At 35.2% G+C, this 26,861-nt stretch overlaps 4 protein-coding genes and 1 pseudogene across 5 annotated transcripts; 2 read left to right on the top strand and 3 right to left on the bottom strand.

The window, feature by feature from the left end:
* The first annotated feature begins 1,278 nt into the window (after positions 1–1,278).
* LOC104749753 (transcription factor bHLH10-like) lies at positions 1,279–3,647 on the top strand. Its single transcript, XM_010471443.2, has 5 exons — positions 1,279–1,442; positions 1,708–1,756; positions 1,862–2,730; positions 2,818–3,252; positions 3,338–3,647. Exons 2-5 carry the CDS (start codon positions 1,750–1,752, stop codon positions 3,437–3,439), a joined length of 1,413 nt encoding a protein of 470 aa, XP_010469745.1. The 5' UTR covers positions 1,279–1,442; positions 1,708–1,749; the 3' UTR covers positions 3,440–3,647.
* Positions 3,648–5,981: 2,334 nt separating this feature from the next.
* Positions 5,982–7,061, bottom strand: LOC104749752 (ethylene-responsive transcription factor 15). Its single transcript, XM_010471442.3, has one exon. The coding sequence runs from the start codon at positions 6,917–6,919 to the stop codon at positions 6,185–6,187; it is 735 nt and encodes a 244-aa protein (XP_010469744.1). The 5' UTR covers positions 6,920–7,061; the 3' UTR covers positions 5,982–6,184.
* Positions 7,062–16,561: 9,500 nt separating this feature from the next.
* LOC104749751 (protein KINESIN LIGHT CHAIN-RELATED 2) lies at positions 16,562–18,820 on the bottom strand. The gene is made up of 2 exons (XM_010471441.3): positions 17,087–18,820; positions 16,562–16,984 (listed from the first exon to the last, which is right to left on the bottom strand). The coding sequence occupies exons 1-2, from the start codon at positions 18,745–18,747 to the stop codon at positions 16,795–16,797; spliced, it is 1,851 nt and encodes a 616-aa protein (XP_010469743.2). The 5' UTR covers positions 18,748–18,820; the 3' UTR covers positions 16,562–16,794.
* A 184-nt stretch (positions 18,821–19,004) lies between these two features.
* On the top strand, positions 19,005–21,375 carry LOC104749749 (putative glutamyl-tRNA reductase 3, chloroplastic; annotated as a pseudogene). Its single transcript, XR_015584609.1, has 3 exons — positions 19,005–19,280; positions 19,386–19,618; positions 19,718–21,375. The product of XR_015584609.1 is annotated as a putative glutamyl-tRNA reductase 3, chloroplastic (transcript).
* On the bottom strand, positions 21,067–26,621 carry LOC104749750 (autophagy-related protein 9). The gene is made up of 10 exons (XM_010471440.3): positions 26,164–26,621; positions 24,685–25,358; positions 24,266–24,586; positions 23,655–23,877; positions 23,317–23,496; positions 23,031–23,237; positions 22,571–22,648; positions 22,406–22,476; positions 22,199–22,312; positions 21,067–22,101 (listed from the first exon to the last, which is right to left on the bottom strand). The coding sequence occupies exons 2-10, from the start codon at positions 25,263–25,265 to the stop codon at positions 21,285–21,287; spliced, it is 2,592 nt and encodes an 863-aa protein (XP_010469742.2). The 5' UTR covers positions 25,266–25,358; positions 26,164–26,621; the 3' UTR covers positions 21,067–21,284.
* Between the last annotated feature and the right edge of the window lie 240 nt (positions 26,622–26,861).

The following is a 26,861-nucleotide window of genomic DNA, read 5'->3' as shown; positions in this document are numbered from 1 at the left end:
ACAGTGCTGTACCAGAGAAGTAGGTGACCATATTTTTTTGATAGTTTCTGTCAGTTACGATATTATCCTAATTCTTTTACAAAGTGAAATTATATTATCTCATTCTTAGAAGTGGGACCTACCTCTACTACTTCTCAAACAAACCCGGATAGCTCTCTCTCTCTCTCTTTCTTTTGCTGTAAACAGAAATCGCATGACCCAACCGCTCAACAAGGAAACTTATAGAAATATATCAATATAATACTTTAACAAAAACATAACTAGTTTCCTCAGGTCTCTCAGTTTATTTGGGTTTTTAATTTTTCAAATCATACATTAATAAATAAAAAGTAGCTTGAAATGTAATAAACATATATGATGGTCGATATATAATGAAAAATTATATCTTATCTTCAAAACAACCCCCATACAGTAAAATACTTTGTTTACTAGAGATTCTATATTATGTCTTCAAGTATCGATCTAATGATGTCATTTGATGATGGGTAGTTTAATTTTGTCATAAGTTCTTCCAGCTTGATAATAAGTTTTGTATTTTGGTTATTAGTTAATGGGCAAATGATCAATTTAAGAACAGCAACGTATCTTTAGTGAGCTAGAAACACTTCACTCTATATATTAACGATTAACCAATATCAACTTATCTTATGAGTTTGAGTCTTATATCTCTGCCATGAGCCCATGAGAGAGATAGAAGGCAAAGCTATGATGATAATGACGGAAATGTCCATAAAAGTCGTTTGCAAGGACCTGAGACTGAGAGATTCGGCTTGGGACCCATCTGTTGATCCTTCTAACCAACCTTAAAAATGTTTTGGCCACAATCACATGCTCCAACCAAAAAAAAATAAAAACAACATTTACATATTATTTAAAAAAATGACAGCTTTTGTAACGTGAAAAGAATATACAATGGTACCTTCTTTACAAATCCAACCCAAAAAATTAGCTAAGAAAAAAAAAAAGCCATCCTTATAAGTTTTATGTTATAATTGTTATGCTTTTGATACAACTATTTATAAACTGAGAAAATATAAAAACCAGTAAAATGCTTGAACCACAAATGAAAACCAAACTATGTCTCTAAAAAACTTTAGCTTAAACATGTTAATAATTTATTGTTATCGTTAGCTTTCGATTGGTGACATAAATCGATACCATACCGCTAATTTTTTTAATCATTTTTGTAATTACTATTAAATTGAAATTTTATATAATAATAATTACTATTTACCAATTGGATGCATATAATAATTTATCTCTTAATTTTGGTTATATACTACCATCAATTTAATAGTTACATTTTCTCACCTTTTCACCTTCTTCTATACTCCTACTGCCCATCCCCCCATCTGCAAATGTCCGTATATTTCAAACACAGAGAAGCAGAGGGACTCTCATGAAACTTTCCTTCAAGGAACAACTTAATAAACCATTGCAAGGTTGAACTTTTCCCCCTTCTTATATCTCTCCCTTTCTCTTAACTCAAACCCTAAACCCATTTGTTAATCTTTTGAATTCTGAAGAACATTTTCCCATGTTACAATCTTTCCTCTATCGTAGAATCTAAAAACCCAAATTTTGATTCCAAAGATTATAGATAAAATAGCAAAACTTGTTTGAAATTAGGTTCCAATTTCTGGTTTTTCCCCAATCTATCTTCTTAGAAAGATGGTTAAGTAAAAATGTTAACTTTTGATTTTGCAGGTGTTCAAAGGAATCCTTTTTTTTAGAGTCAATACCATCTTCATGGAAGGTCACAAAGTTTAGTTTTTTCTTCCATTTTCTCATCAAAGTTGGTACCTTTTGTTTATCTCTTCCTGTAAAATCTAAATCAGTGTTGCTGTTGTTACAAACGCAGAAGAAAAAGGAAACCTTTACGAGGAGATGGGTTGTTTCGATCCCAACACTCCTGCTGAAGTCACGGTGGAGACTAGCTTCTCTCAACCCGAACAACCACCACCACCACCACAACAACAACAACCGCCGCAAATACTTGTCGCCGGAAGCACAAGCAACAGCAATTGCAGTGTTGAAGTAGAAGAGCTCTCTGAATTCCATCTCAGCCCACAAGACTGTCCTCAACCTGCTTCAACACCTCTCCAATTCCACATCAACCCTCCTCCTCCACCGTGTGATCAATTCCATAACAATATGATTCACCAAATGGCTACACACCATCAGCAGCAACAATCTGATTGGGATCAGAATAATGGGTATCAAGATTTCGTCAATATGGTTCCAAACTCTGCTACAACTCCTGATTTGCTTAGTCTCTTACACTTGCCTAGATGCTCACTGCCTCCTCCTCCTCTTCATCATCATCCTTCTTCTATGCTTCCTAACTCATTCTCAGACATTATGTCTTCTTCCTCTGCTGCTGCTGTCATGTACGATCCACTCTTCCATTTGAATTTCCCTATGCAGCCTCGAGATCAGAACCACCTCAGAAACGGGTCTTCTTCTTGTTTACTTGGAGTTGAAGATCAGATTCAGATGGATGCTAATGGTGGTGTGAATATGATGTATTTTGAAGGAGGCCACAACAACAACGACAACAACGGTGATGGGTTTGACAATGGGGTTCTCGAGTTTAACACAACTGGTGTTGTTACTCGTAAAAGAAGAAGATCTAAAAAGTCTAACACTTCACCTACAGAACGTGAAAGAAGAGTTCACTTCCATGATCGTTTCCAAGACTTAAAGAGTCTCATTCCAAATCCAACTAAGGTATACATATACTTTGCTTTTAATTCAGTTCATGTGTATAAGAGACTATTATGTTAACATTGTGTTGTGGCTTAATAATCTCTGTAGAGTGATAGAGCATCCATCGTTGGAGAGGCTATAGATTACATCAAAGAGCTGTTAAGGACAATAGAGGAGTTTAAGATGCTTGTGGAGAAGAAGAGATTTGGGAGATTCAGGAGCAAGAAGAAAGCTAGACGTGGAGAAGATCAACATGAAGAAGAAGAAGACACTGTGAATTACAAGCCACAGAGTGAAGTAGACCAATCTTGTTTCAACAAGAACAACAACTCACTGAGATGTTCTTGGCTTAAGAGGAAATCGAAAGTAACTGAGGTTGATGTTCGCATAATCGATGATGAAGTCACCATCAAGCTCGTCCAGAAGAAGAAGATTAACTGTCTGTTGTTCACCACCAAAGTTCTTGATCAGCTTCAGCTTGATCTTCACCATGTTGCAGGTGGACAGATTGGTGAGCATTACAGCTTCTTGTTCAACACTAAGGTAATGAAAATGTCAGTAATATTTGAATCTGTTTTTTTTTAAACTTATCAAACCAATTGAACTAATTTTTGATTTTTGGGGGCAGATTTGTGAAGGATCATGTGTGTATGCAAGTGGAATTGCAGACACAGTGATGGAGGTTGTGGAGAAACAGTACATGGAAGCTGTTCCAAGCAACGGTTACTAAGTTTTACCAGACACACTTGTGGGGTTAATTGCTTTTTTCTAATAACTTTTGTTGTACTCCCTCCCTAATGACTGATTCAGTTATTAGTAGTCACTTTGGTAATTTTCAAGTTATCTAAGCTAGAGTTAGAGTGCTGAAGAGGCTCTTGGTCTGGATTTTGTTTAACTCTACAAACTTCTAGCTTTATGAGAGTTTTAATTTTCGACCATTTTAATCTGTTTTGAGTTTTTACTTTTACTTTTTAACTAACTAATTGCTTTTGGCTTTTGTTTATCAGAAAAATGTTTCATTGCTTTGTGTGAGGCTGTGAGCTAAGCTTTATGGTATTCTTGTTCTTGGTACACTGAAAGTCACTGAAAGTCTGAAACATTGGATCAGAGTAATATTAAATGGAAATTGTTTACCTTTTCAAGACCAAAATCGTTTTTAAATGCAAAATAAGATATAATCATAGAACTAAATCAATAAATTGCAAGTACCAAAAAAAAAAAAAAAAAATTGTAAGTAATTTTAAACACCTCTCGGCCAGGGGTTATATAAGCTTTTGGAATAAAAACTTATCATGGGCTTTCTTTTGTAACTTCCAACTTTGGACATGATGGTTTGCTTTCTTCTTTTTTTGGCTCTGTTGTCATTCCTTAAACCCAGACCGGATTGCCTCAAAGAATTTTTTTTTGGCTTAGGGTGCGGTCTGGCCTGTCCGGTTCAAACCGGATTTATCAAGGAGGGTTTTAGAAATAGTGAAATATAATTGTAAATGTTAGAATGTTTATAATTCTTAAACAGTAGCTTTCTTTGTGTGCTTTTCACTTTTTCATTCTTTATGTCACACTAATGTTGTGTCGAGTCCAGTTCTAACAACTTTTCAACTCCTTAGTTCGTTCGTGCATTGTTTGTGTTCATCACTTCATCTTATGTTTAAACTCAGCCAAAATACTCCTTCACTAATAAGTCCTTTTTTCTTCTTTTACATCAAAACAAATAACCCACCACTTATAAACCATAAATTTTGTATATATTTTAGGTTTTTTTTTTCTTTTTGATAATTGTATATATTTTAGTTTTACAGAATTGCTTCTATTCCGGTTCGCAATAAGAACCGGTTAATTAGACCATTAGGTTTCCTAACTAGGAAACTTATTCGCATCATCAGTGATGTTAATACAATGAGCCAATTTAAATGTGGTTAAATCATAGTACCTGCTTTATCACAAACTGGATATGATCCTCACCACGACTTGCCATTTGCCATCTAATCTCCGTCGTTTAAAAATTAATCAACCACCATTACTTAATTAATCACTCTTTCTTTATTTGTTAAGGATATGATTTTGTCTCAATTCTCTTGTCTTTTCCTCGTTGTCTATCACCCTTTTTGCTTATTCCCTATTTCGAACAGGTCATATACTCATATGTAAATTTGTCTTTTTTAATATATTTTCACGTTTTAAATAAAATTTGCTGTATCACATGTTTCAACTTATTATCAATTTTGGCTGGATAGAAAACAATTTAAAAACAGATAAAATATTTATTCATACGTAATTAAATCCAGGTAAGATCCTATTACACATATATTCAATTATTCAACCTCCATGTATTATTTTTATGTTTAACAAACCTCCATTTTCTTTTTCTAATGGTATATATCTCTATCTCTTAGATTTTATTATTTATAAACACAAACAAACAATCTCATTAATTTATAATCATTATTGTCTCACCAGATGCCAATGCACACTAGTGATCGATCTAACACCCAAATATGTCGTGTCTCAATCCATTTTAAACAATATTAGAAAACAAATATGGTTAGCAAATTATAAATGAATGCTAGCTTGCGTTTGAAGTATTCCTTTTTAGTCAAACTTATTATTAATCTTCAAAAACTCATATACAGTACGTAGACTACCAAATTCGAATATAAATTACGATGATAATAGTACAGATCCTCAAACATATTTGCATCTTTATGCGTATTGAACAACAAAAAATCTCATCCAACAAAAAGTTCGACATGTTGTTATGATTTAAAACGTTCATAGTGTAGATTGGGTTGAGAAAGCTTCGACGGAAAAAAAAAAAGTAGCAAAGAAAGTCAAACAACCAATTGATAATGAGACTAACAATAATGATGATAACGAACGCATCATTAACGACGTAATAACACAATATAATAAGAACGTCATAATATCTTTTATATCAAAAAAATAAATAAAAAATAATATAAGTAGATAATATAACATTTAATCATACCTCTAATCGAATTACCCTACAAATAAAAAATACTTTATAGTTTATCTTATCAACTTCTTTTTGGTTAGATTTTGTTATTCGAACTAAGAATATACCTTTATAGATTGGAACGACTTGATTGATTTTTAAGATTCACAGTCTTGGATCTACAAGAATCGCTAATTCGAGAAATTTTTATCCTCTAATATCTCTTACACTTGAAAACAATTATTAAAGCACAAAAAAATATATAAAGCAATTAAGGTGGACACACACACTTTCCAGCCATATAAGGCAATAATGGAAATTTTTGTTTTTCAAAGATAAAAAGTTTTTTTTTTATATATACACTTCAACATCACCATCGCCTCTATTCCAATAATTTCATTTGGATACAACAAACAAAAAATAAGAGAACCAAAGAAATTGCAGAATGAACAAAGAAATTTCAAGATCATTATCACAAAATTAAAGTTTAATAGTAGCTTTAGCTGAATACTAATTACAAGTTCAACATGAGCTCATAAGAAGTTGTTCTAAATACTCGGCACCTAAATCTTCAAAAACCACAAGTGTACCACTTTCTTGCTTCACAACACTCTGCTTACTACTTCTTGATGTTGAAGAAGCAGATGAAGAAGAAGAGTAAGAAGATGAATTAGAAGAAGAAGAAGACGAAGAAGAGGATCTCTTCTTCCCTCTAGGCCGGTTCCTAAGCGAATGTTTCCTCTTCAAGGCCATAACCGGAGATCCTCCGTCATGAAGATTCACATTCTCCATTTTCTTGAGCGACTCTCTAACCACTTCCACGGGGAAATTAAGTGTCGCGAGAGATCCTTTCGTGGCGAAAGCTGCTTGATCGTAAGCAAGAGCGGCTTCCTCGGCCTTGTCAAACGTCCCGAGCCAAACCCTAATCCCGTTCCTTGTGGAATCTCTTATCTCAGCTGCGAATTTGCCCCAAGGCCTTTTCCTCACTCCTCTGTATGATCTTTCTTCTTCATCAATCCCAACCTTTTCTTCCTCCTCGGAGTTGGAAATTTCACTGTTTTGGATCTCTTCCTTCACCATCATCTCCGACGACTCAAATGAGAAAAAGTCATCGGAGTAATCGTGATAATTAGGGCACAAGAAAGATTGAGGATCAGAAGATTGATCAAAGAAACAACTCTCGTTCCATAAGAGTGATTCTTGTGATGAGCTCCAAGAACTCGGAGAAGAATACATGGGAGATTGGGAATATTCCATGAGTATTTTTTTTATTTTCTTTTCTCTTTTCTTGTTTTTGTTATCTATTCTTGTTTGTGGGCAATTATTTCAAAACCTAATCCTATATATATATAAGAGACACGGAATTTATAAGATATATGAAAGTGGCAAGTATTTTATTGTTATATTGTTTTCATAGGTCCTATTATTAGACAAATATGGCTGCCTTAAAAAACTAATAAAAATTCATATACAACCGCATGGGGACCAACCACAAAACTGGTGTCTTGTGTTTTTTTTTTTCAATTCAATTGAGGAAGAAAACATGATTTTATACGGATCTATCCCTATTTCAAAAGGAAAGAAAGGAAGAAAAAAATTGGTGTTTTTAGTTTCCACGTGGCGGAATACTATTTAGAGGGGTGACGTTAGGCGGCGAGATACCGACAAAATTGATGAGATCAGCAGTATCATGATGTGGCACTTGTCATCCACGTAAGTTTTGACAGACCTCAATTGTATTGTAGCTGTAGGACCTGCGCTTATTGTACTGAGTTGAGTGAGTCTCCCAGAGTTGACTTGAAACAATCCCCAATATATGTTATATTAGTACTCATAGATATATAAATTCTCTTTATTCAAAAAAATAAATATATATATATATATATAAATAGCATATTCGGTTTTATTACTAGCAAAAATTATCACAAACGCTATAAAACGATGTTTTTATATATAGATATAAATGTCATCGAGCAAAGCAATATTACAAAACGATATTTATATATGTACCATTTAGAATTCGGTCATTTAGTAGTACATATATACCTATATGTTGAAAGAATTTGTGAGGATATACTTTTTGTTTGAAAAATATTGTGATGGATGCTACGAAACTGACATATTACAATTAATCTAGAAATTAAATACAAGGTTTAAATCAATCTATTGTTAATTTATGGAGAAAATAAACATCTTCATCAATATTTTGAGTTAGTGAATGGGTTATGTCATGTTTTTTTGAAACTAGGGTAATAAAAATGTGAAGTCTTCCAGACGGACTGTAGTAAACTGATCCTTGCAAACAAATAAATCTAAAAATCCATATGGTAATTAAAGTCAGATGTTATGTATATAGTTTGTGTGTTTGTTTTGTTCGTCCGATTGAGATTGTCTTCGTGTTACCATTCTCTTATTTTTTATATATAAATCTAAGAATTTTTGTTTTGATAAAGAATTTAAAAGAGAAAAAGAGTGATCGAACTGTGGCCCCTAGAGAGTGGTCTTCTCTTGATCTGCCGACAGCCACTAATTTATAAATTTGGCACAAAGACAAAACAGATATTTCTGTCATAAAACCATTGGTCAATATTAATTGGTCATTAGTGGTTGGAGAATAGGGTTCTGTAATAAAGATCGACTGAAACGTCACAAAGCTTAACGAAATTGACTTTTTTTTTTTTTTGTGTTCTTAAAAAATCGAGAGCTGAAATTGGATGAGGTTTCCTCGATACGACCTTTATGATTGGAAACTTTTTGTATGGATTCTAATTCTATAATGCATATAACGGTTAAATATCCTGAAACCTGTGTTTAGCTAAATTAATATGTCTCTAAAGTGTTTTCTCTTTCTAAATGAGAGGAAATGGTTCTCGATCAGATTGAGTTATTGGTCAGATTGGGAGAGATCCTCTACATTATACTGAAAATGTTGTATTTACAAAAAAAATTACCTTCCTAGAGTTCGAATACGCTTACCGAGAACATTTACGTGGTATTGAAATGTAACTTGTATGCTAACACATTTATACGAGTTGATAACATCGAAGTATCATTTTCACTTTTCCAGGAAGTGTTTGACTTGGTGTATTATATGTTGTGATATGTGCAAAATTTGCTTGTTTCTTTCACGTTTGATAGACTAAAATTTGTCTGCTACATTAATTGATTCGGAATATGTGGCTGGCTTTCTAGATAACTTCTTGTGAATCACAAAATACACGTATCATATCAAATTGGCTAATAAAATTTTACTAGAGAGATCGAACTGAGGCTTCTCGTAGATATCAAATTGGCTAATAAAATATCTATTAGTTAAAATTTTACTTCTCGTAGATATATTTTTTTATAATAATCAATTACATTTTAAAATCGTCTTAAATTTTGAGTAGATATGTTTCATAATAATCAATTACATTTTAAAATTGTCTTAAAAATAATTTGAAATTATATATTTCATATAGCACAACGCATGCATGTGCAAACAATAGGAAAGTTTGACAAACAAAAAATTGAATAATTATAGCAGCTAGTTAGTTTAAATATAATGGTATGAATGTAATGAAGCCTTTTTGTTTTATTAAATTTCTGGCGTTTTCAAGCATCTGATACAATCACACAACTTGATGCTTATAATTGAGTATAACAGTATTTCTTTCCTCTTTTTAGACAAATAAAAATAAATAAAAGAAAAGTACTCTCTCTATCACAATAGATGATGTTTTAGGATTTTCACATAAATTAAGATTTTTTTTTAATGTTTAGTTATAAATGCATTCTTTATTTATAATAACATACTTTTATAATTATGAACCAATAGTAATCCATCAAACTTTTAAATTCTCATTAATTAATTCTTGAATTCACAATTTCTTAGCATTAATTGATTAAAATATATAAAAAATCAATTTTTGTAATAAAAGAAAAAATCATAGAAAATCATTTTTTTTATGATAGAGAAGGAATATTCATTAATGTTTTAAATTAATATGCGTTATATGACTAGTCTCTATATTGTTTTTCGTCCACATAAAGTTCTCATTCAATATTATTTAAATCTCATTCAATATTAAACCAAAAATCTCATTCAATATTATTTAAATCTTATGAATTAATGGATCGTACATGTTTGTTAGAAAGTCTTGTCTACTCTATATTATATAAAGGAAAGTAGAGTACCCAACCAATAATATCATGAAATGTTTCATAAAGAAATTGTTAATTGGACGTCCTTAATTAATGTTTCTACCTTTTTTTTTTTTTGAAACACCGTAGCTTGCTTTTCATTCATTCAAATAAGAAACAAGTACAAAGAAGGGTTCAAGACCCCAAGGTTCAGACCATGGCAACAAAAGATACTCCCCAATGTTATAAACAAATAGATACCATTCATTGATTTTAGAATCATGAGAGCTGTGAAGCAAGGAATTGTAAGCACATTGAAACATGTGAGATCATGATGAATTAAAGGATCATCCTCGAAAAATTTGCAGGACGACAGATTGGTCACGGTCGAAAGACAGTGTGACGTTAACGAAAGAATCAATGTTATAATTCTCACCGGAGCAAGCTGAACTACCCGAGGTAGTGCGATAGCAAGGATTCGAAGGACTAAGGTGTTGTAGTCAATTGAGGATAGCTTTAATACCCAAAGCGGAAGGTTTAGATCACTCTGAATAATTGTGACACCAATAGTAATCCATCAAACTTTTAAATTCTCATTAATTAATTCTTGAAATTCACAATTTCTTAGCATTAATTAATGTTTCTACCTAAGCTACACTTTTTCACGATTTTTTTAGATGAAAAAATTTAGATGTTTTAATACCGATTAGAGTGATAGAACAAGTCGTTTCCTTTTAATACAACATTATATATCAATATATATAATATTAATTATTATTTTTTTCTTTTGTTAACTCATAGAGTAAATCCCCAGACCTATGTATTATTATTTATTACATTGCGTTTGTATGTTATAGTGCACTAACTTTAACTAAGACTGAAAAATTAAAAGAATTCACACCAAAAAAAACAACTAAAAGATTTAAAACATATATATTTCAAAAGAATGAGTGGGTTGAACATAAATTAAAACCCCATAAGGATACTACATAAATGCTAATTAAAAAATAATCTTTAAAATACAAAAATTAGTTGGCATGGCTATTATTAGGATTAACATGCCTTAACCGGTTAATCCTTAAGAGATATTTCTGTTCATTTACATTCTATTTCTACTGTGAGCATTTTCATTTATTTCATCCTTTATCAAAAAAGTTAGGCTATTCTGGGAATTTGGATCACTCTCATACTACTAAACTCATTTTTTTTTGTTAAATAAAAACTCATTAAAGTATATTTTATTTTTCCTTCAAATAACCAACCAATTTGTTAACTGGTGATAGTTCATTAAATTAAAACGTAACCAACCAGTACAAGATATTCGGTATAATCAATAACAAAGTACAGACTACAAAGGCATACGATAATGTACTATTTCCATGTGCTACAAATGGAAAATATGGATATTGATTATTCCCCCATTACAAAAAAGTGGGAAAACAGAGAAACACACAAGAGGGAAATATAAAATCAAATTAAATTATTTCTGATTATACTATTTATGCTTTGATGAAGAGTGTTTTGGAAACTTGAAAGTAGCGGACAAGAGAGAGCGAGATTGCCTGCGAGACAAACAAAAATAAAATGGTTTTGTCCACTAAAGTGATTGATGTTTGACCTCAACGTCCAAGTGCATACCCCTTTTGAACATATATATAATATATATATATTTACATTTACATTCACAATCCATATTTGTAACGATACCTAGTGACATATATTATAACGACAATCAAAATTGATCAACATTTATTGCAAGGGGTCACCTTTGTTTTTTTGTGTGTTTTGGTTAGAGATTCTTCTAATGTAATTATCTTACATACGCTAGAATTTGAAAAGGATTTCTTTAACACAACGCAAGTAGTTTCTTTAAGAAAACTTTCATAGGATGTATATGGGGTCGAGAAAGATTACAATCTAATCATCATATCCCTCCCTAATCCCTATAATGAGAATTACTAGAGACTGCCCACTTGATGAAAATAATTGAAACCATATAAAGAAGTTAGATCTCTAAGAGAGTTTCTAGAATCACAAAGTCTTCCTTATTCATATCGTTCGTTATTTATTGTTTCTCACCACAGAAGCAAAACAAAGTCTATATATTAAAAGATTGAATAAAATTGTTTAGTTTAAATTGGAGCTGGGCTCATTGATGGTGGACCATTAGTTATATGGGCAACTTGAAAATAAGATAATAACAATTAAATAACTAATGAGAGAGAGAGAGACGGTGCATGAACAACACTCTAACTAATTCCTTTTTTCTTTTTTTACTCAAATTTGATTCTACTTTCACTTTATAACGTCCGACCCTGGCCTTGCTCATAGCGAGGGTCAAAGACCCGTAAACTAATTTATCATTGTTATTCTAATCGGCCAATTATTGTTTATTAACAAAAAAAAGTACCTCAAACATGCATGCGATTCGATGTCCCCACTAGATTAAGGATAACTATGATAAAACTTAGTGTAGATACATTTCTGATTAGTGTACTTAACAGTTAGTAATATTCAATTCCTGGTGGAACTAATAATAATAACTGATCAACTTGCTTAAGGTAAGATAGATTTGTTATCCTATTTTGAGCGCTATACTTTCATAGATTGATAGGTTACATAGTTTTTTTTTTGTTAATATCTTTTGGAAACAGCTAGCACGGTCCCATATTTAATAATCTCTATTTTTTTTTTGGTCTGACATATAACCACCAGACGATTAACCCTCGATTTGCGGTGATGTAAGGATTTATTTAAATACAGTATTGCAAAATGCTTTAGTATGGTATTTGTCTTTAAATGTAAAATCTAAAACTAGAGATACAATTGTTATTATTTTTAATCTTAACATAAGAAGTTCAAGAATAAATGTCAAGTTTTAAAAGTCGGTCAATATTTGATAATTTTTTTTTTCTGTAGTTTTCTTTATTTATTGCAATATATCTTGCTTTTAACAAAGAAAAAACACTGGTCCTGATTTGGCTCCCTCATTTATAATTGAAGAATTTAAACGGATTACACTTTTTTTTCTTCATCTTTTATTTAAAAGACATTGTGCATCTTAATTGTCTATAATATATGGAGACGGTGACTATATGTTTTGAATCCTCTTTTCTTTGGATTTGTAAATAACAAAATCTTTAAAGGAGAAAATATTTAAGTTAAGATGACCATAAGTTACTTTAACTTGGGGTACTGTTTTATATTGGCATTCCCATTTGTAATCATTGACAGATATATATATATATATATATATATAATTCAAATGAGGGATATATATATATTCTTAAATGAAAACGTATGAATTTTTATTTTTGTCATCTAAAATTTTATTCATAAATTTGGTGTTAAACCAGGGTAGATTACAATAAGTAGAATAGAATATCCAAACAAGGAAAACATATGCGGGCGGATTATAAGAATGTTCCCAGAGTCATTAGCCCACAAGAGAGAAACCAGATTACCAACAAACGATAGTACAGGGAGAAGAACAAAGAACTAAGTTCTATATTTGAGCAAAGGCACGAGAGAGTCTACAAAGCTTTCCTATAAAACCTGAGAATATCGAGAGCACTAGAAGACCGGATAACCTAACTCCGCACCCAACCAGCAAATCGACAAAGAGGACAACCGGAACCCAACACGACCAGAGACACAAATACAACTTCCAACACACCTCATCAGCCGATTAGAGAGAACTAAAAACACTAGGGTCAAGGCCAAAACCTTAAAATCGACTGGAGACAAACCACGCAAGATCAACTATTCTTACATACGGACACTCGTCGAACCAGCTTCAGCCACCTACAGACTTAAAACTGACGACGTCCTCGCAAGAGAAGAAGTAGAGAACGATTCCACTGCTTCGACTAAAACCTCACTCTAAAACTTTCAAAAGGAAACTCGAAGGAAGGCTAGTAGGTGACTCAGCAACAAAATACCATCCAAATGACTCACTCCAAGAACGAACCTAAAGCAAAAACTAATCTCAAACCAGCAAGAGGACTCTAAGAAGAGGTAGAGCAAAATTCCAGATTCAAACCCCCCAACATATCCACAACCGAAAATAAAAGACCAAGAACTGAAACAACAAGGATAACAACTAAAGCCACCACCAAGCAAACTGGGAATAAACCAAACGAGCTTGACTTGATGCGAATGTAGCCAAAGATTACCTAAACACTTTCTAAACAAAGAGACCTAAGGCAACAATATCCGGACAGAAGAATACAAAGGCCAGATGTTATCGGAGATGAGGCAAAACCATCTCGGCCGCAGTAGAAACCAACAACCGGTCAATCACCATCAACGACTAAGGCCAAAGAGAACCACATCTGAAATTATGCTCAATAAAGCCATCGACGAGACAGGGCAAATCGCGGTTCACCATCACAAGACAAAAGGAGACGACGCTCGGGGCAGATCTCGCTGAAACCGGAGAAGATACAACCTTAAAGCCGTTCCGACCCTTCAAAACTATCCCCGAAGAAATGCTGGGATGGACTCATAAGCAACTAGACAAGAAGGGACAGAGGATGACCCTCTCATGACTTCGGCGAGAAGCGCCTGTGGCGAGAGAGGTCAGATCGAGATTAAAGCTTGTCGGCGGCTAGGGCAAACTTCTCTTGACAAGAGAGACGAGAGAGGACGATGAACTCTCGAGAAATTTATATGAAAAAAAATAAATAAAACGTATGAGTTATCACAATAGTTTATTGGATTTGTTGCAAAACATTTCATTTTTTAACTAAAGATTTTGCTTACATTTTGAGATTATATTATAATTTATCATAATAATTAGTTATCTGATTGGCTAATTCAAATTGACCGTAACTCATATTGGTACATGCATGCATCGATCGGCCGTTACAAAACAATAGACTAAGAATGACGATCGAGGACATCTTATTATATAAAATAATAAGATAGACTAAATAAATAACGTCTAATTGATAAGTACTTGTCTAATCTTTAATTTCAAACGAATTTCAAACTAGTGAGAAAAGCAAATCCCCACGAGGCCTAATTCGAACAGCTTTTTATTTTATGATCACTTGACGTTGTTGAATAATTATAAATCAAATACTAAATAATTAATATATGACGACCATCTAGATTGTGTAAGTTCTTCTAATCGTTAGACCGGCCGATGATGACACTCTTAAATCTTTAATTAGTTAGGCAAGTTGTATTCAACTGGGCGGTATGACTATATGACCTACGTTACGTTACGTAGTTCATCTTTTCTTTTAAAATCAATGATGTAAAAGTCACTTTTTAGTGGCATTTGTGGATTTCGTAAAAAAAATTGTTTACCATACTTAGACAGTTAGACTGTTAGACAACTTTGAGTCATATGATAATATTGGAAACGTGTTGATGAGCTAACCTTGCGAGTTGCGAGCGAGTCACTAGTTTGTGAAAATGTTGTGGTATCTGTTTCGTGGTTGTACATTATTCAAAAACAGAGTTCTGTATTTAATTATTTCACCACTCTAAACTTAATAAAATTGGATTTTCAAAGAATGGCAAAAGAATAGTGTCTTTTTTACTCCATATAAAATACAATAATTATAAAGTAACTTAATTGGTCTCCGACTCCGAAAGATCTAGAAACTTCTTAAATCCAAAGGGCGTTAAAACCCGTTGAGCTAAAGTAAGACAATGTGTGTATCATTCATTCATCAAATTAAGTGCATGCATCTTCAATAAGAGCACGTGTCTATTAGTTTGTGTCATGACTAGTCCATCACTCATCCATATATACACATGAGCATATCAGAGAATCTTTTCTTCTTTGCTTTCTTACAAAAATATCCAAATGCAAATATAAAACTTGAAAAGTATGCACATATATTAAAAACTGTAAAAAGCCAATAAAATATATATGAAGGAGAGGCGGCGAGAGTGTTCCTTAAGCAATTGTATCCGAATCATATGTCTCTTCTTCTAATTATCATCGTTTAACGCCGGCGGCCGCAAATTTGTTTTTTTTTTTAAAGAAATCAACGAAATAAAATGTTGGTAAACCAAATATGTATTCCCTCTATCTCATAAAATCGATATTTTGGGATATTTTTTTGTTCCACAAAATTGATGTTTTGTAAACTTCAAGAAATAATCATTAAAAATATTTAAAATTTTGAATTGTTATTGATTTAAAATTAAATAATATTTCTTTAGTTAAAAGAAAAAATATATTTAAACTTAGTAATCATTGTTTTCTTAAAATATGTAAAAATTTCTAAACAATCTTTATGAGAGAAATATGACAACAGTTTGTTCGATTAGAAGAAAACTTTGTGCTGTGAGTTATGATTACGAAACGAGTCCCTTTTAATTAGTTACATTGAAATTTTCTAAGTTTTGACTGAAATTTTCTCATCAAATTGCAACTAGGTCATATGATTAGGCACTTCAGTTAAAGGCTTAAAGCTAAAGCACGGAGCTAGGTGTTAGGGTCAAAAAAGTTACCTCGAATATTAATTACTAGGCTTTTCTAGTGTGGCCATATATATGCCTTAAGTTGACTTGACTCGACTCTCTAATTTGGTTCACACAATTGGTTTACTAATTTGGTTCACACAATTGGTTTACTAATTTGGATCACTACTAGGAATGTGAATTAGGACAAAACTTGAGATAGCTCCGTTAAACATTTAAACAAAAATATCAGACTTTTTTGGACTTGGACCAGAAAAATAAAAAATAATCTATGACCACTCGAACACCACACCACATGACCTTTCCTTGGGATTTTTTCCCAAAAAAGAGAAGTCACACATAAGTATAATGCATTCAAATGACTAAGCTACACTTTATACTCTTACATTACACCATTATAACAAAAATTATTATATTGGTATGTTTGGAACAAACCTCAAACATCAACTTCTATGAATTGGAGTGAAATCTAAATGATCGAAGTATGAAATAGATAATAATTTAAAAACTTAGTGGCAACTGGCAAAACAGAAGGTGCTATTCTTTTTTTTTGTGCTGAGAGTTCACTACGAATGGTTTGTCTTGGGTAAAGGTAAAGCCTTATTCGGAAGATTATTTGTTGAAACACCCCCTCGAGCCTTCAATCGCAAATCCTCAAGAAGTCTTTTCGCTTCTTTCATTTCGTCTTTCGCGCTATCTCCATGATTGTCCCATGCATCGATCACTCGCTGTTGAAACTCCACTGCAAGGCTATAACTGTAACCAAGCAAGCAAGCAATGGTCAGGACATTAAACTCTTTCAAGAGAAATGATGAAGTCACATCAACGAGTGAGTTGCGTTAACAGAAATTTACTTACTTTCCCATGCCGGCGTAAGCTTTAGAAAGATTCTGGCAAGCATCAATTGAATCAACATGGTTTGGACCAAGTGAGACATCCATAATGTCTTTAGCAACTGCAAACATTTGAGCAGCAGATTGAGGTCTCCCGAGTTCTAAATAAGCAGCGCCGAGATTGTTATAAACATAACCAACTCCAAAATGTTTAGCACCAAAGCTTTCTTTCAACCTCTCGGCTGCACCTTCCAAGTAAGGAACTGCTTGAGAGACTCGGCCCGAGAATAGAAGCAGCCAACCTATCCTAGCAGAAACACTTCCTTCTGAGTGCTGTTCTTGAGGAAGCTTCTCTAGTATACTTAAAGTCTTTTGCAATAACGAAATAGCGGTTTCAAATTCGTTCATTGACTCGTACTGCATCGCTACCTCGGAGTATGCTTCAGCGACTTCTACAGGTGAAGCTGTTTCTTTCTTCTCGAGGATTTCACAAGCAAACTCCAAACATTTTTTTGAATCAGCAAACTTTTGTTGGTTAACCAAAGCTTTGGACATCGATATAAACACCATAGCTCTCATCTCACTGTCCTTCTCAGTTTGTTGAACAACGCTCTTCAATATATCAATAGCTTCCTCGTATTTTCCCAACGCAACCTTCATGTTAGCAGCATCAATCTCAGCACGAATCAGCTCCAGTTTCATTCCCCAATTCTTCAAAACCCTCTGAGACAATCTGTTCTGCTCCAAAGCCTTGTCATGCTGCTCTAAACCGCTATAAATCACACCAAGTAGCCTTCGATCCTGAGCAACCTCAGCTGAATTATTCCCTAACTCCTTCTTATGAATCTCCAAAGCCTTCAACGCATAAGGCAAAGCCTCGTTAAAATTCAAAACCGCAACATAAGCATCAGCCAGACCTCGATTCGCCACACCCATCTCTTTACTATCTTCATCAAAAGTCATCTCCTTTATCTGCAAACTCTTCTTCAGATTCTCAATAGCTTCCTCTCTCCTCCCCATAGCGTTCTTAACATTAGCAAGCTCGAGCTGCACGGCGTGTAAAACAGGCCTAACGTCTTCCACAACATTATCTTCATCTGCTTCTAACTTAACTAGAATACGATTAGCTCTGTTCAAGTAACCTAAGCTATCACTAAAACGTTTCAAACCGAAATTAGCAGAACCCATCAATTGCAACGCCATGGCAACAAGAAGATTAGGTTGGTTCCCATCTCCATCGAAAGATTTAAGAGCTTTCTCAGCGTAAGACAGAACCTTTTCAGGATCCTCACCTTCCCGATCGAGATGGAGCCCTAGTTTGAGAGCTGATAAACCCAACTCGTTACCTTCGAAAGACAACTCCATCTCTTTGAACAAACGGACCATTTCATTAGTGGTGGTCGCCGACTCGAACGCTTCTTCGAGATCGATCTTTTCCTTATCGCTTGACGAAATCTCCGGTGGTTCCTCCACATGAGTATTCAAACTCCGATATGGATTAACCCAGAACTGACTCTTGATCAGGGGATTGGTTCTGCAGCAAGTGGAGATTTTTCGTGTTGGGGAGAACAGAGGAGAGGAAGAAGAAGAAGAAGAAGAAGAAGAAGAAGCATCGTTGAGATGGAGTAGAGGTCTGAATTTGTGGTATCGGAAGCGACGGATTAGAGAAATCGATACACTCTTCATCGCCAGAAACTCGCGTCGGAGAAAAATGTTCTCTTTACCAAAAACCCTTCAAAACAATAAATCAAAAAACCCTAAAAGTTTTTGTAATTTTCTCTTTTTTTTAAAAAACTATTTTTAATTATTTATTAAAATTTTCGTCCAATCAAAAATCTCCCTTTTTTTTTTTTTTTTTAATTTCCCTTCTGTTGTGTTTTCGTTTTTTTGACCCGACCCGACCCGACCCGTCCCCGGATCCACCTCTTGATTCAAATCGCATCATCCTTTGTTTTGTTTGTCTTCTCCGATTTGCTTTGTAAAATTCATCAAAGTAGCAATGGCGGTTTCTTCTAATGCGGCTTTTGTCGTTGTTACCCCGAAGACGTCGTCGTCGTCATGGAATCACCATTATCCGAATCTGTTTTGGCTTCCGATGAACAACAACAACAATAACAGGACAAGGAGGAGAGGTCTGATCCAGCGAGCACGTTGCGAGCTTTCTTCGTCCAGCGAATCATCGGCTCTGAACCAGCTTAAGAACTCTTCTATCACTGACAGTAATGAAATAAATCTCATTTCTGCCATTTCATTTTTCATTTTTCATTTCTGCAATTTCATTTTTTATTTCTCTGTCTTTGTTGTTTTTTTAATGTACCAATTAGGATACACAAAGGAGAGAAGCAGCATTGTGGTGATTGGTCTTAGCATTCACACAGCTCCTTTAGAGATGCTTGCCATTCCAGAAGCTGAATGGCCACTAGCTATTCGTCAGTTATGCGCTTTGAATCACATTGAAGAAGCTGCTGTACTCAGTACCTGCAACAGGCTCGAGATTTATGTCTCTGCTCTATCTCGTTACCGTGGTGTTAAAGAAGTCACTCAATGGATGTCCAAGGTTACTTCTTTTTTCTTAAAGACTTCTCCTTTTTCAGTGTTTTTGGGCACCGTGTTACAATCAGTGTACGTAATAATGATAATGCTATGTCTATGTCAGAGAAGTGGAGTCTCAGTTGAGGACATCCGTGAGCACTGGTTTCTGTTGTACAACAAGGACGCTGCTCAACATTTGTTTCAAGTCACAGCTGGTCTGGACTCTCTTGTTTTAGGTGAAGGTCAGATACAAGCACAGGTTAAACAAGTTAGTGTAATAGGTAAAGATGCAGGAAATGGGTTTGGGAGGATCATAGGTGGGCTTTTTGAAAAAGCAATCTCGGCTGGAAAGCGTGCCAGGGATGAGACAAAAATTGCGTCTGGGGCTGTTTCCGTTAGCTCTGCTGCCGTTGAACTTGCTTTCAAGAAGCGTCCAGGATCTGTGTCCTCTGCTGTGATGTTGGTGGTTGGTGCAGGAACTATGGGGAGGCTTGTAATCAAGCATTTGGTTGCTAAAGGTTGTACTAGAATCGTGGTTGTGAACCGAAGCCAAGAGAGAGTTGAAGCTATCCGCAAGGAGATGCGGCCTGGAGTTGAGATTATTTATAAACCGCTTGAGGAGATGCTAGCTTGTGCTGCAGAAGCCAACGTGATCTTACTAGCACAGCATCTCAGATACCATTGTTCTTGAAGGAGCACGTAGAGATGCTACCTCCTCCTTCTCCTGCAGATGGAGATGCAGATCATGCGAGGCTCTTTGTTGATATCTCTGTTCCTAGAAACGTTGGGTCTTGTGTTGCTGAATTAGACGGTACACGAGTTTACGATGTGGATGACCTTAAGGAAGTTGTTGCTGCCAATAAGGAAGACAGGGCGAGGAAAGCAATGGAAGCTCAAGTTATAATAACAGAGGAGTTAATAAAGTTTGAAGGGTGGAGGGATTCGTTGGAGACGGGTCCGACAATCAAGAAATTAAGGAGCAAAGCAGAGAGAATCAGAGCGGCTTCGGTTGAAGCATTCATGTCGAAACATGGGAATGACATGGACGAGAAGACGAAGGAAGCAGTAAAGAATCTAACCCGAGAGATAGTGAACAAGATCCTGCACGGCCCAATGGTACATTTCAGATGTGATGGGACTGATAGCAGAAAGCTGCATGAGATGCTAGAGAACATGCATGCTATGATCAGAAGATTAGAACAAAAAAGAAATAGAAGTAGAGAGAGTGCGAGAGAGAAGAAGAGACAACAGAGTAGTATAGTCCATTCGATTTTAGTCATAAAATATATGTTAGAAAGAGATACCAACGGTGACCAAAGAAAATACAAGAGACATACATACAATTTAGCAGGAATTATCAAAGCTAGTTCAACTCCTGTGTCTTCTGCTGGCAATCTCTACATCGAGCTCTCCTGTTCCGTCTCTCTTCTTTCACAAGACACAGATGTCACAATATCAAGTAACAAATACCAATTTTTAAGGAACTTTTTATATACACAACAATAAAGAATTGCATGTAATGTTAGCTTGAAACAAGATAAAAAGAGAAGCATGTTATTATTCCCACATTTTTCCAAGACCAGAGAACACTTTCTAGAAAGCATCTCTTTTATCTTCCTTCATCGACCTTAGAAAAAAAGAAAAAAGAAAAAACAAAGAAACAACTTTGAATCAAAAAAATTCATTGTTGTTCACCCTAATGTGGTGCTTGATGATGAAGTTTGTTGAGGTCTTGAACTATATACATCGTCGAAATGGAGATCAACCCCAGCTTCAATATCATCATCATCATCCATGAATGTAGTCCTGGACAACTGTCTTCTCGCATTTTCTTCCCAATCCAATTCTTCTTCTTCATCTCCTTCTTCAATGCTTCTTCTGCCCCATGAGCTGTCTAACAAGTTTCCTGCTGTGTAGCGGTTTATAAAATCAGGTGGCTCAATGAAGCTATTGCCGGTTGCCGGATGAGATGTGCCAATGTGAGAGCGGTCGCCTCTTCCCCACCACTGGTTCCTACCATCAAGAGGATGCTGATTCCCAAAACTTTCTTCTCCATCGGGTTGGTCATGGCGCAGAATGCTCTCTCTGAAAAACTGACCCGATGTGCTTGCCTCCATGTTGAGCAGATCTCTGCTATCTTCACCAAGGATTCCCAAATTAGGAGGCCAACAGTCCGCAGAGTTTTGATTTGCAGTTAAGATTTCGTTCTCTCTCTCTACTGGGTGTTCGGTTCTGTTGTGAGCCTGAGAGGTGTAATACCAGTCAAGAAGATAAGGATGATTCCTCTGATCTGAATCAATCAGCCACATGGAATCAGTGTGATTGCCGCAAGCAGGTGGATTTCTTGGTATGTCTCTGTATAAAGTGCTTTCTCGCCACGCCCTACTAGGAGAACATGAGTGTCTTGTGTTGATTTCATGAAGCTTTCGGTCCCGGAAAGTTCTAAGATTTGACAGAAACTGCTTTCCAAGAGAATCTGACTCCCAAGTAGGATAACTACTCTGGAAACTGCAAATAAAATGGAACACTTAACACTGATTTGCATGTATTATTCCAAAATAATTCATATGTTGTAGAGAAAAAAAGACTATATTATGCCTCAAACCTCAAAAATGATTTCTCCATTTTCCCTTGTGAGCTTCTCTGCTCACGACGAGGTGCATTGCGTGGTGAACCATACTTGATATTTCCATGGTTCTCAAAGTAGAAAGCACTAAAGCTGCAAGCGAAACGGCCAATGAGCATAATGTAGTCCTAATTGTAATTTTATTTAGAACAATTCATTGGAAGTAAAACTAGAAGAGTCATTTACCTGCAAACATGGCCTACACCTTCAATATCAACTGTGAAATCCTTGATGAACTGCAAGATGTCATCAACCCGCTGGAAAGAGAACTCAAAATGTGTGAGACCACAATCCTTGTATACTCTCAATATTAATGAGGGGTACACAATAGCGAATGCGAGAGAAATATACCTTTGGCACGACAAACATAAGCAAAAAAGGTGTGATGAAGATTGAAGCTATCTCCTCCAATAGCATCATCCCAGTATACTGCAGTGCAGAAGTTTTTATTAGGATCATTTATATAAACTTCATTCAAGAGGTAGTAACGAGCAAGAAGGGAAATAAGATCACGTATAGAGGAATTATAGAATCATAGAAACACAAAAAAAAATCAAAGAACATCCTAAGAAACCCAGTAAATAGCTCATCTTGCAGCTTAACTTCATTACATTATGAAGGTAATTAAGTAAAAATAGGTGTAAACATAAATTTGGCATTCTCTCTCCATCGTGATATAGAGTATAAGACGGTATGCAGTTATTATCTCGACAGCGTCAAATAGAAAACATTCTAAGCAGTGACTAAATATTGATGTTTAGCTTAAACTAAACAATTTGTGAAAAAAGGAGTTAATAAGTTAACATGGTACCTGAAACAGAGTCTCTAACTCCAGGCGGACATCATCTTTGTTTTCCTTACCACGCCATCTCTTAGGCATATAATGAGTGTGTTGGACCACCAAAGTCATAGTTCCTACTGGGTCAAGGACCAAAACTTCATCCGAAATGGCAGCCCGGCTAATAGCTGTAATTGTTCCAAAAACAGCAGCATACCAAAACAGATTGCGGCCGAATATCTACACAGGTGGCAAAACAAGGTTTAATACCTAGAAAATGTATCTATCAAATGCTTTTTACGTTGTTAGGATTTCTTACATGGCCCTCTAGAAGAGATTCTTCGAGAAACGCAATGATGATCAAAACAGCAGCAAAGCCGCCAGAAACAAAAGAGACGAACTTTGCAATAATGGAGATGATAGGTGAGGGGAATTGTTTTAGATATTCAGATGCGTGTACTACACTGCTATTTATCCGATGCTTGAATAAATGGTCAACCTGTTGTTGCAGAAACAAGACGTTTAGAAAAGGCATCACATTTGAATTTAGAAAGGAAGGAGAAAGTTAGAAAAAAACTGAAGGTTTACTAAGACACCAGAATTAAACTCCATTCACACGACTTTTGTGGGCGTGAAGGTCAGATGAAGACAACTTACCTCATTGAATTCCCTGAAGAGCCACTTTGACAAATTGGACCATCTTCGAGAAGATGCAGTACTTGGATGATTGTAAAACTGTTCAGCATGCCTTAGGAATAGATACACCAACATAAAGATGACAAGAAATGGTGACAGCAGAAGCATAGCAAGTCCAACCACAAATAGCCGTTTCTTCAATGTAGTAGGATTTGAAACAAAGTCCCTTCTAACACGAAAATTGCTGCAGAATGAAAAAGCCTGAATTAGAGAAAACGGACAATACTTAGCATGTGCAAAGAATTTTTCATTCTATGGCATTATTCTTCATGGTAGTAGTTCGGCCACTGAGATGAAACATACTCATATGAAATATAACATATGTACTTCGGCCACTCCCATGTAGGCACACTCACGTATTATATACACATACAGGGACAAAATTCTATAACAGAATAATCTCATTAACTTGAAAAGATCACTATCGTCTAACCAAGACAAAGCAATTCATGAAAATTGAAACTCTTGGTCAATATTTGTATCACATTAGCAGGTCATAAAATCCTAAAACTACAATGTTAATAGAAAGCCGTTTCAGATTAGAACAAAGATAAGCGTGAAGAGTAGCATACCAGTCAAACATGCTCTGCAATATGCACCAGTTAAGGGTCCACTCAAGGGTCTTTGTCAATACAAGGTAATACTGTGTCCCATCTGGTGCAGATTTGACTGCTGGACCAGCACCAGGGATCCAATGGGAAATTGGGAAAGAAAGCAAACCTTTGTTGAGCATTCCAATCAAGTAGTTTTCTTTTCGCATAAGGCGCATAACCATATCATGAGCTGAAAGATCCTTAACCACACAAAGGCATTGAGAGCTTTGTAACTGAACAACTTTCTCAAGGACTGTTGCCCATGGCATAGTAAGGATTTCATTGTCTGTGACATGGAGACTGTAAATTTACAATACAAGAGAAAAACAGTTATGGGCTAAAATGCATGTTTTATTCTAGCAATAACTATGTATAGCATGTTGCAAATTTCAACTTACTTGTTGTAATAAAAGTGTCGGAAGTCCAACGTATCCTTCAATTGGGCAAAAAACCTTAAGAAGCAGAAGAGCCAGTACACAGAGAAGAGGGCCAAATATCCAACAATTATAGCAGTTGTGAGCGTGAAAGGGGATAAAGGATGGGGATGGATAGCTTCTTTTACAAGATCACATGGCTTAGTTCCTGATTCAACTGCATCCATTCCACATTTTGCATTCTGAAGGCCATTCCAATCAACATACAACAAGAAGAACCCAGAGAAGCATATGATGAAGCCAAGACTTAGAAGCTCAACAGCCCACTTTACGATAATACACCAAAGGCCTTTGTCTCTATAGTAGCTGTAGAGCCTTTCAACAAAAAGATCCAAATCAGCGATTGGTTGAACATTTAAACTCTCTCCATTAAGAAGTCCCGACGGGCTCTCACTACCAGGACTTGATATTCCTCCGTAGTTAGATAGCTCAATCTCGTGGGACTCATTATGAAGTAATCCTGTTGTCAAAGACGATGATGATTCACCACGTTGCCATTTAAAAAAGTTGAACACATTTGGACCCTTTTGCCCACTGCTCATCATTTGTAAACACGGACGCTTGGACAAAACAGCCAGTCCATTCCCCGCTTACCAACTGGAAATTTCTGAAGTGTAACAAGAATCCAGCAACAAATCCTGCATCAAACGTTTGAAAAAACATAAACTATCTAGAATGCAAATCACTACTAACGGAGATAATCTATGCATGCAAACAAAATTGCCACCAACATGTCTAGTAAAATGTTCGAGCCACAAGCACATATAATGAAAATAACAACTGATGAAACAGCAAGGCAAGTCATATCCTTAAAAGCAGAAATACACACCACGAATGCGGAACTTGTGGCATAACCTGCTACAGACATGTTTCTATAACTGGTTCCCACCATGATAGGTACAACCAAGACCCACCTATACTTTGCTTGACACTCAAATGACTATGCGATTCAAACATTACCTTCCTTAAACAACACAAACATTCTCTCTCGCACTAACAGAATCTATGGACAATGCACTAAATCCTCAGCCTTCTGATGACAACTAATGGTGCAGAGAAAGCAAACACAACTCCGTTCTCTCCAATAAAAGATAATATCATATGGATAGTAATCTATACTCAATCAAGGTTCACGCAACCTTGACAAAAATCTACCTTGACAAAACTCAATTCCCTTAAACCGACTCAGTTATAAACAAGAAGAAAAAGCATGAAAAAAAACGGTGAATTGCTTCCCAATAGAACAAGGGTTTGTCTAATTTCAAAAGCGACTTAATCAGGAGCGAGTCTTGACAAAATTGGAAACCCAAAACCCATCATAGGCTAACAGGATGATCAAACTCCTCTAAACCCACCAAGTGATTTCCCCCCGCCCCCTCAAAACCACTGTGCAATTATTCCAAAAAATTAAAACTTTATCGATGACAACGAATCAAAACTTACCAGCGACCCACGAAAGGAACAGCAATTAGAAGAAAGCCTTGAAAGCAAAAAGTTCTGTAAGCAGCTAGCAAGTTATTTGCCTCTTTAAAAAGCCGAAAGCTTTATGAATTCAATTAGGCGGCGGGGCTATGTAAGAAGAAGGAAGTTGAAAAGAGAAGAGCGAATTTGATCGACGAAAGGTTAATGATTTAGGGGAATTCAAGAAAAAGGAAAAGGAAAAGAAGAAGAAGAAGAAGAAGAAGAAGAAGAAGAGAATTGGGTTTGCGTGGAAGAAAAGAGGAGTGATCGAAATAAAAAATTAATCCTTTATGCTTCTTCGATTTTTTCAATTTTAGATTTTGGGCTTTTCGTCTTCCTCTTCTTCTCTTCTCTTCTCTTCTACACAAACACTTTAACCAAACCAAAGAAACGTGATAACGAGTTTAGTTTTGCTTCGATCTTTTTCCCTTTTTAATATCATATATTAAAAACATAAATATAAGCATCTTATATAAGAATGGGCCAATTGTTTAAAATGGGCTGCTACCATATTCATAAACAGATCCAAGAACATGATGGGCTCTAAATTTTGGAATCTAAATCTAAACACATGATGTTTAACTTTTGAAAATAATGATAGTGAGTCAATGTCAATTGTAATCTTTTGGATCTAGATCAGATTCTTCAAATGAGGGTTTTGGTATCACGATCTGTATTTA

Source organism: Camelina sativa, chromosome 16 (assembly GCF_030686135.1).
Source record: "Camelina sativa cultivar CO46 ecotype springtype chromosome 16, ASM3068613v1".
In the NCBI taxonomy this organism is placed as follows: Eukaryota; Viridiplantae; Streptophyta; class Magnoliopsida; order Brassicales; family Brassicaceae; genus Camelina; species Camelina sativa.
This window is presented reverse-complemented; position numbering and strand designations above follow the sequence as displayed.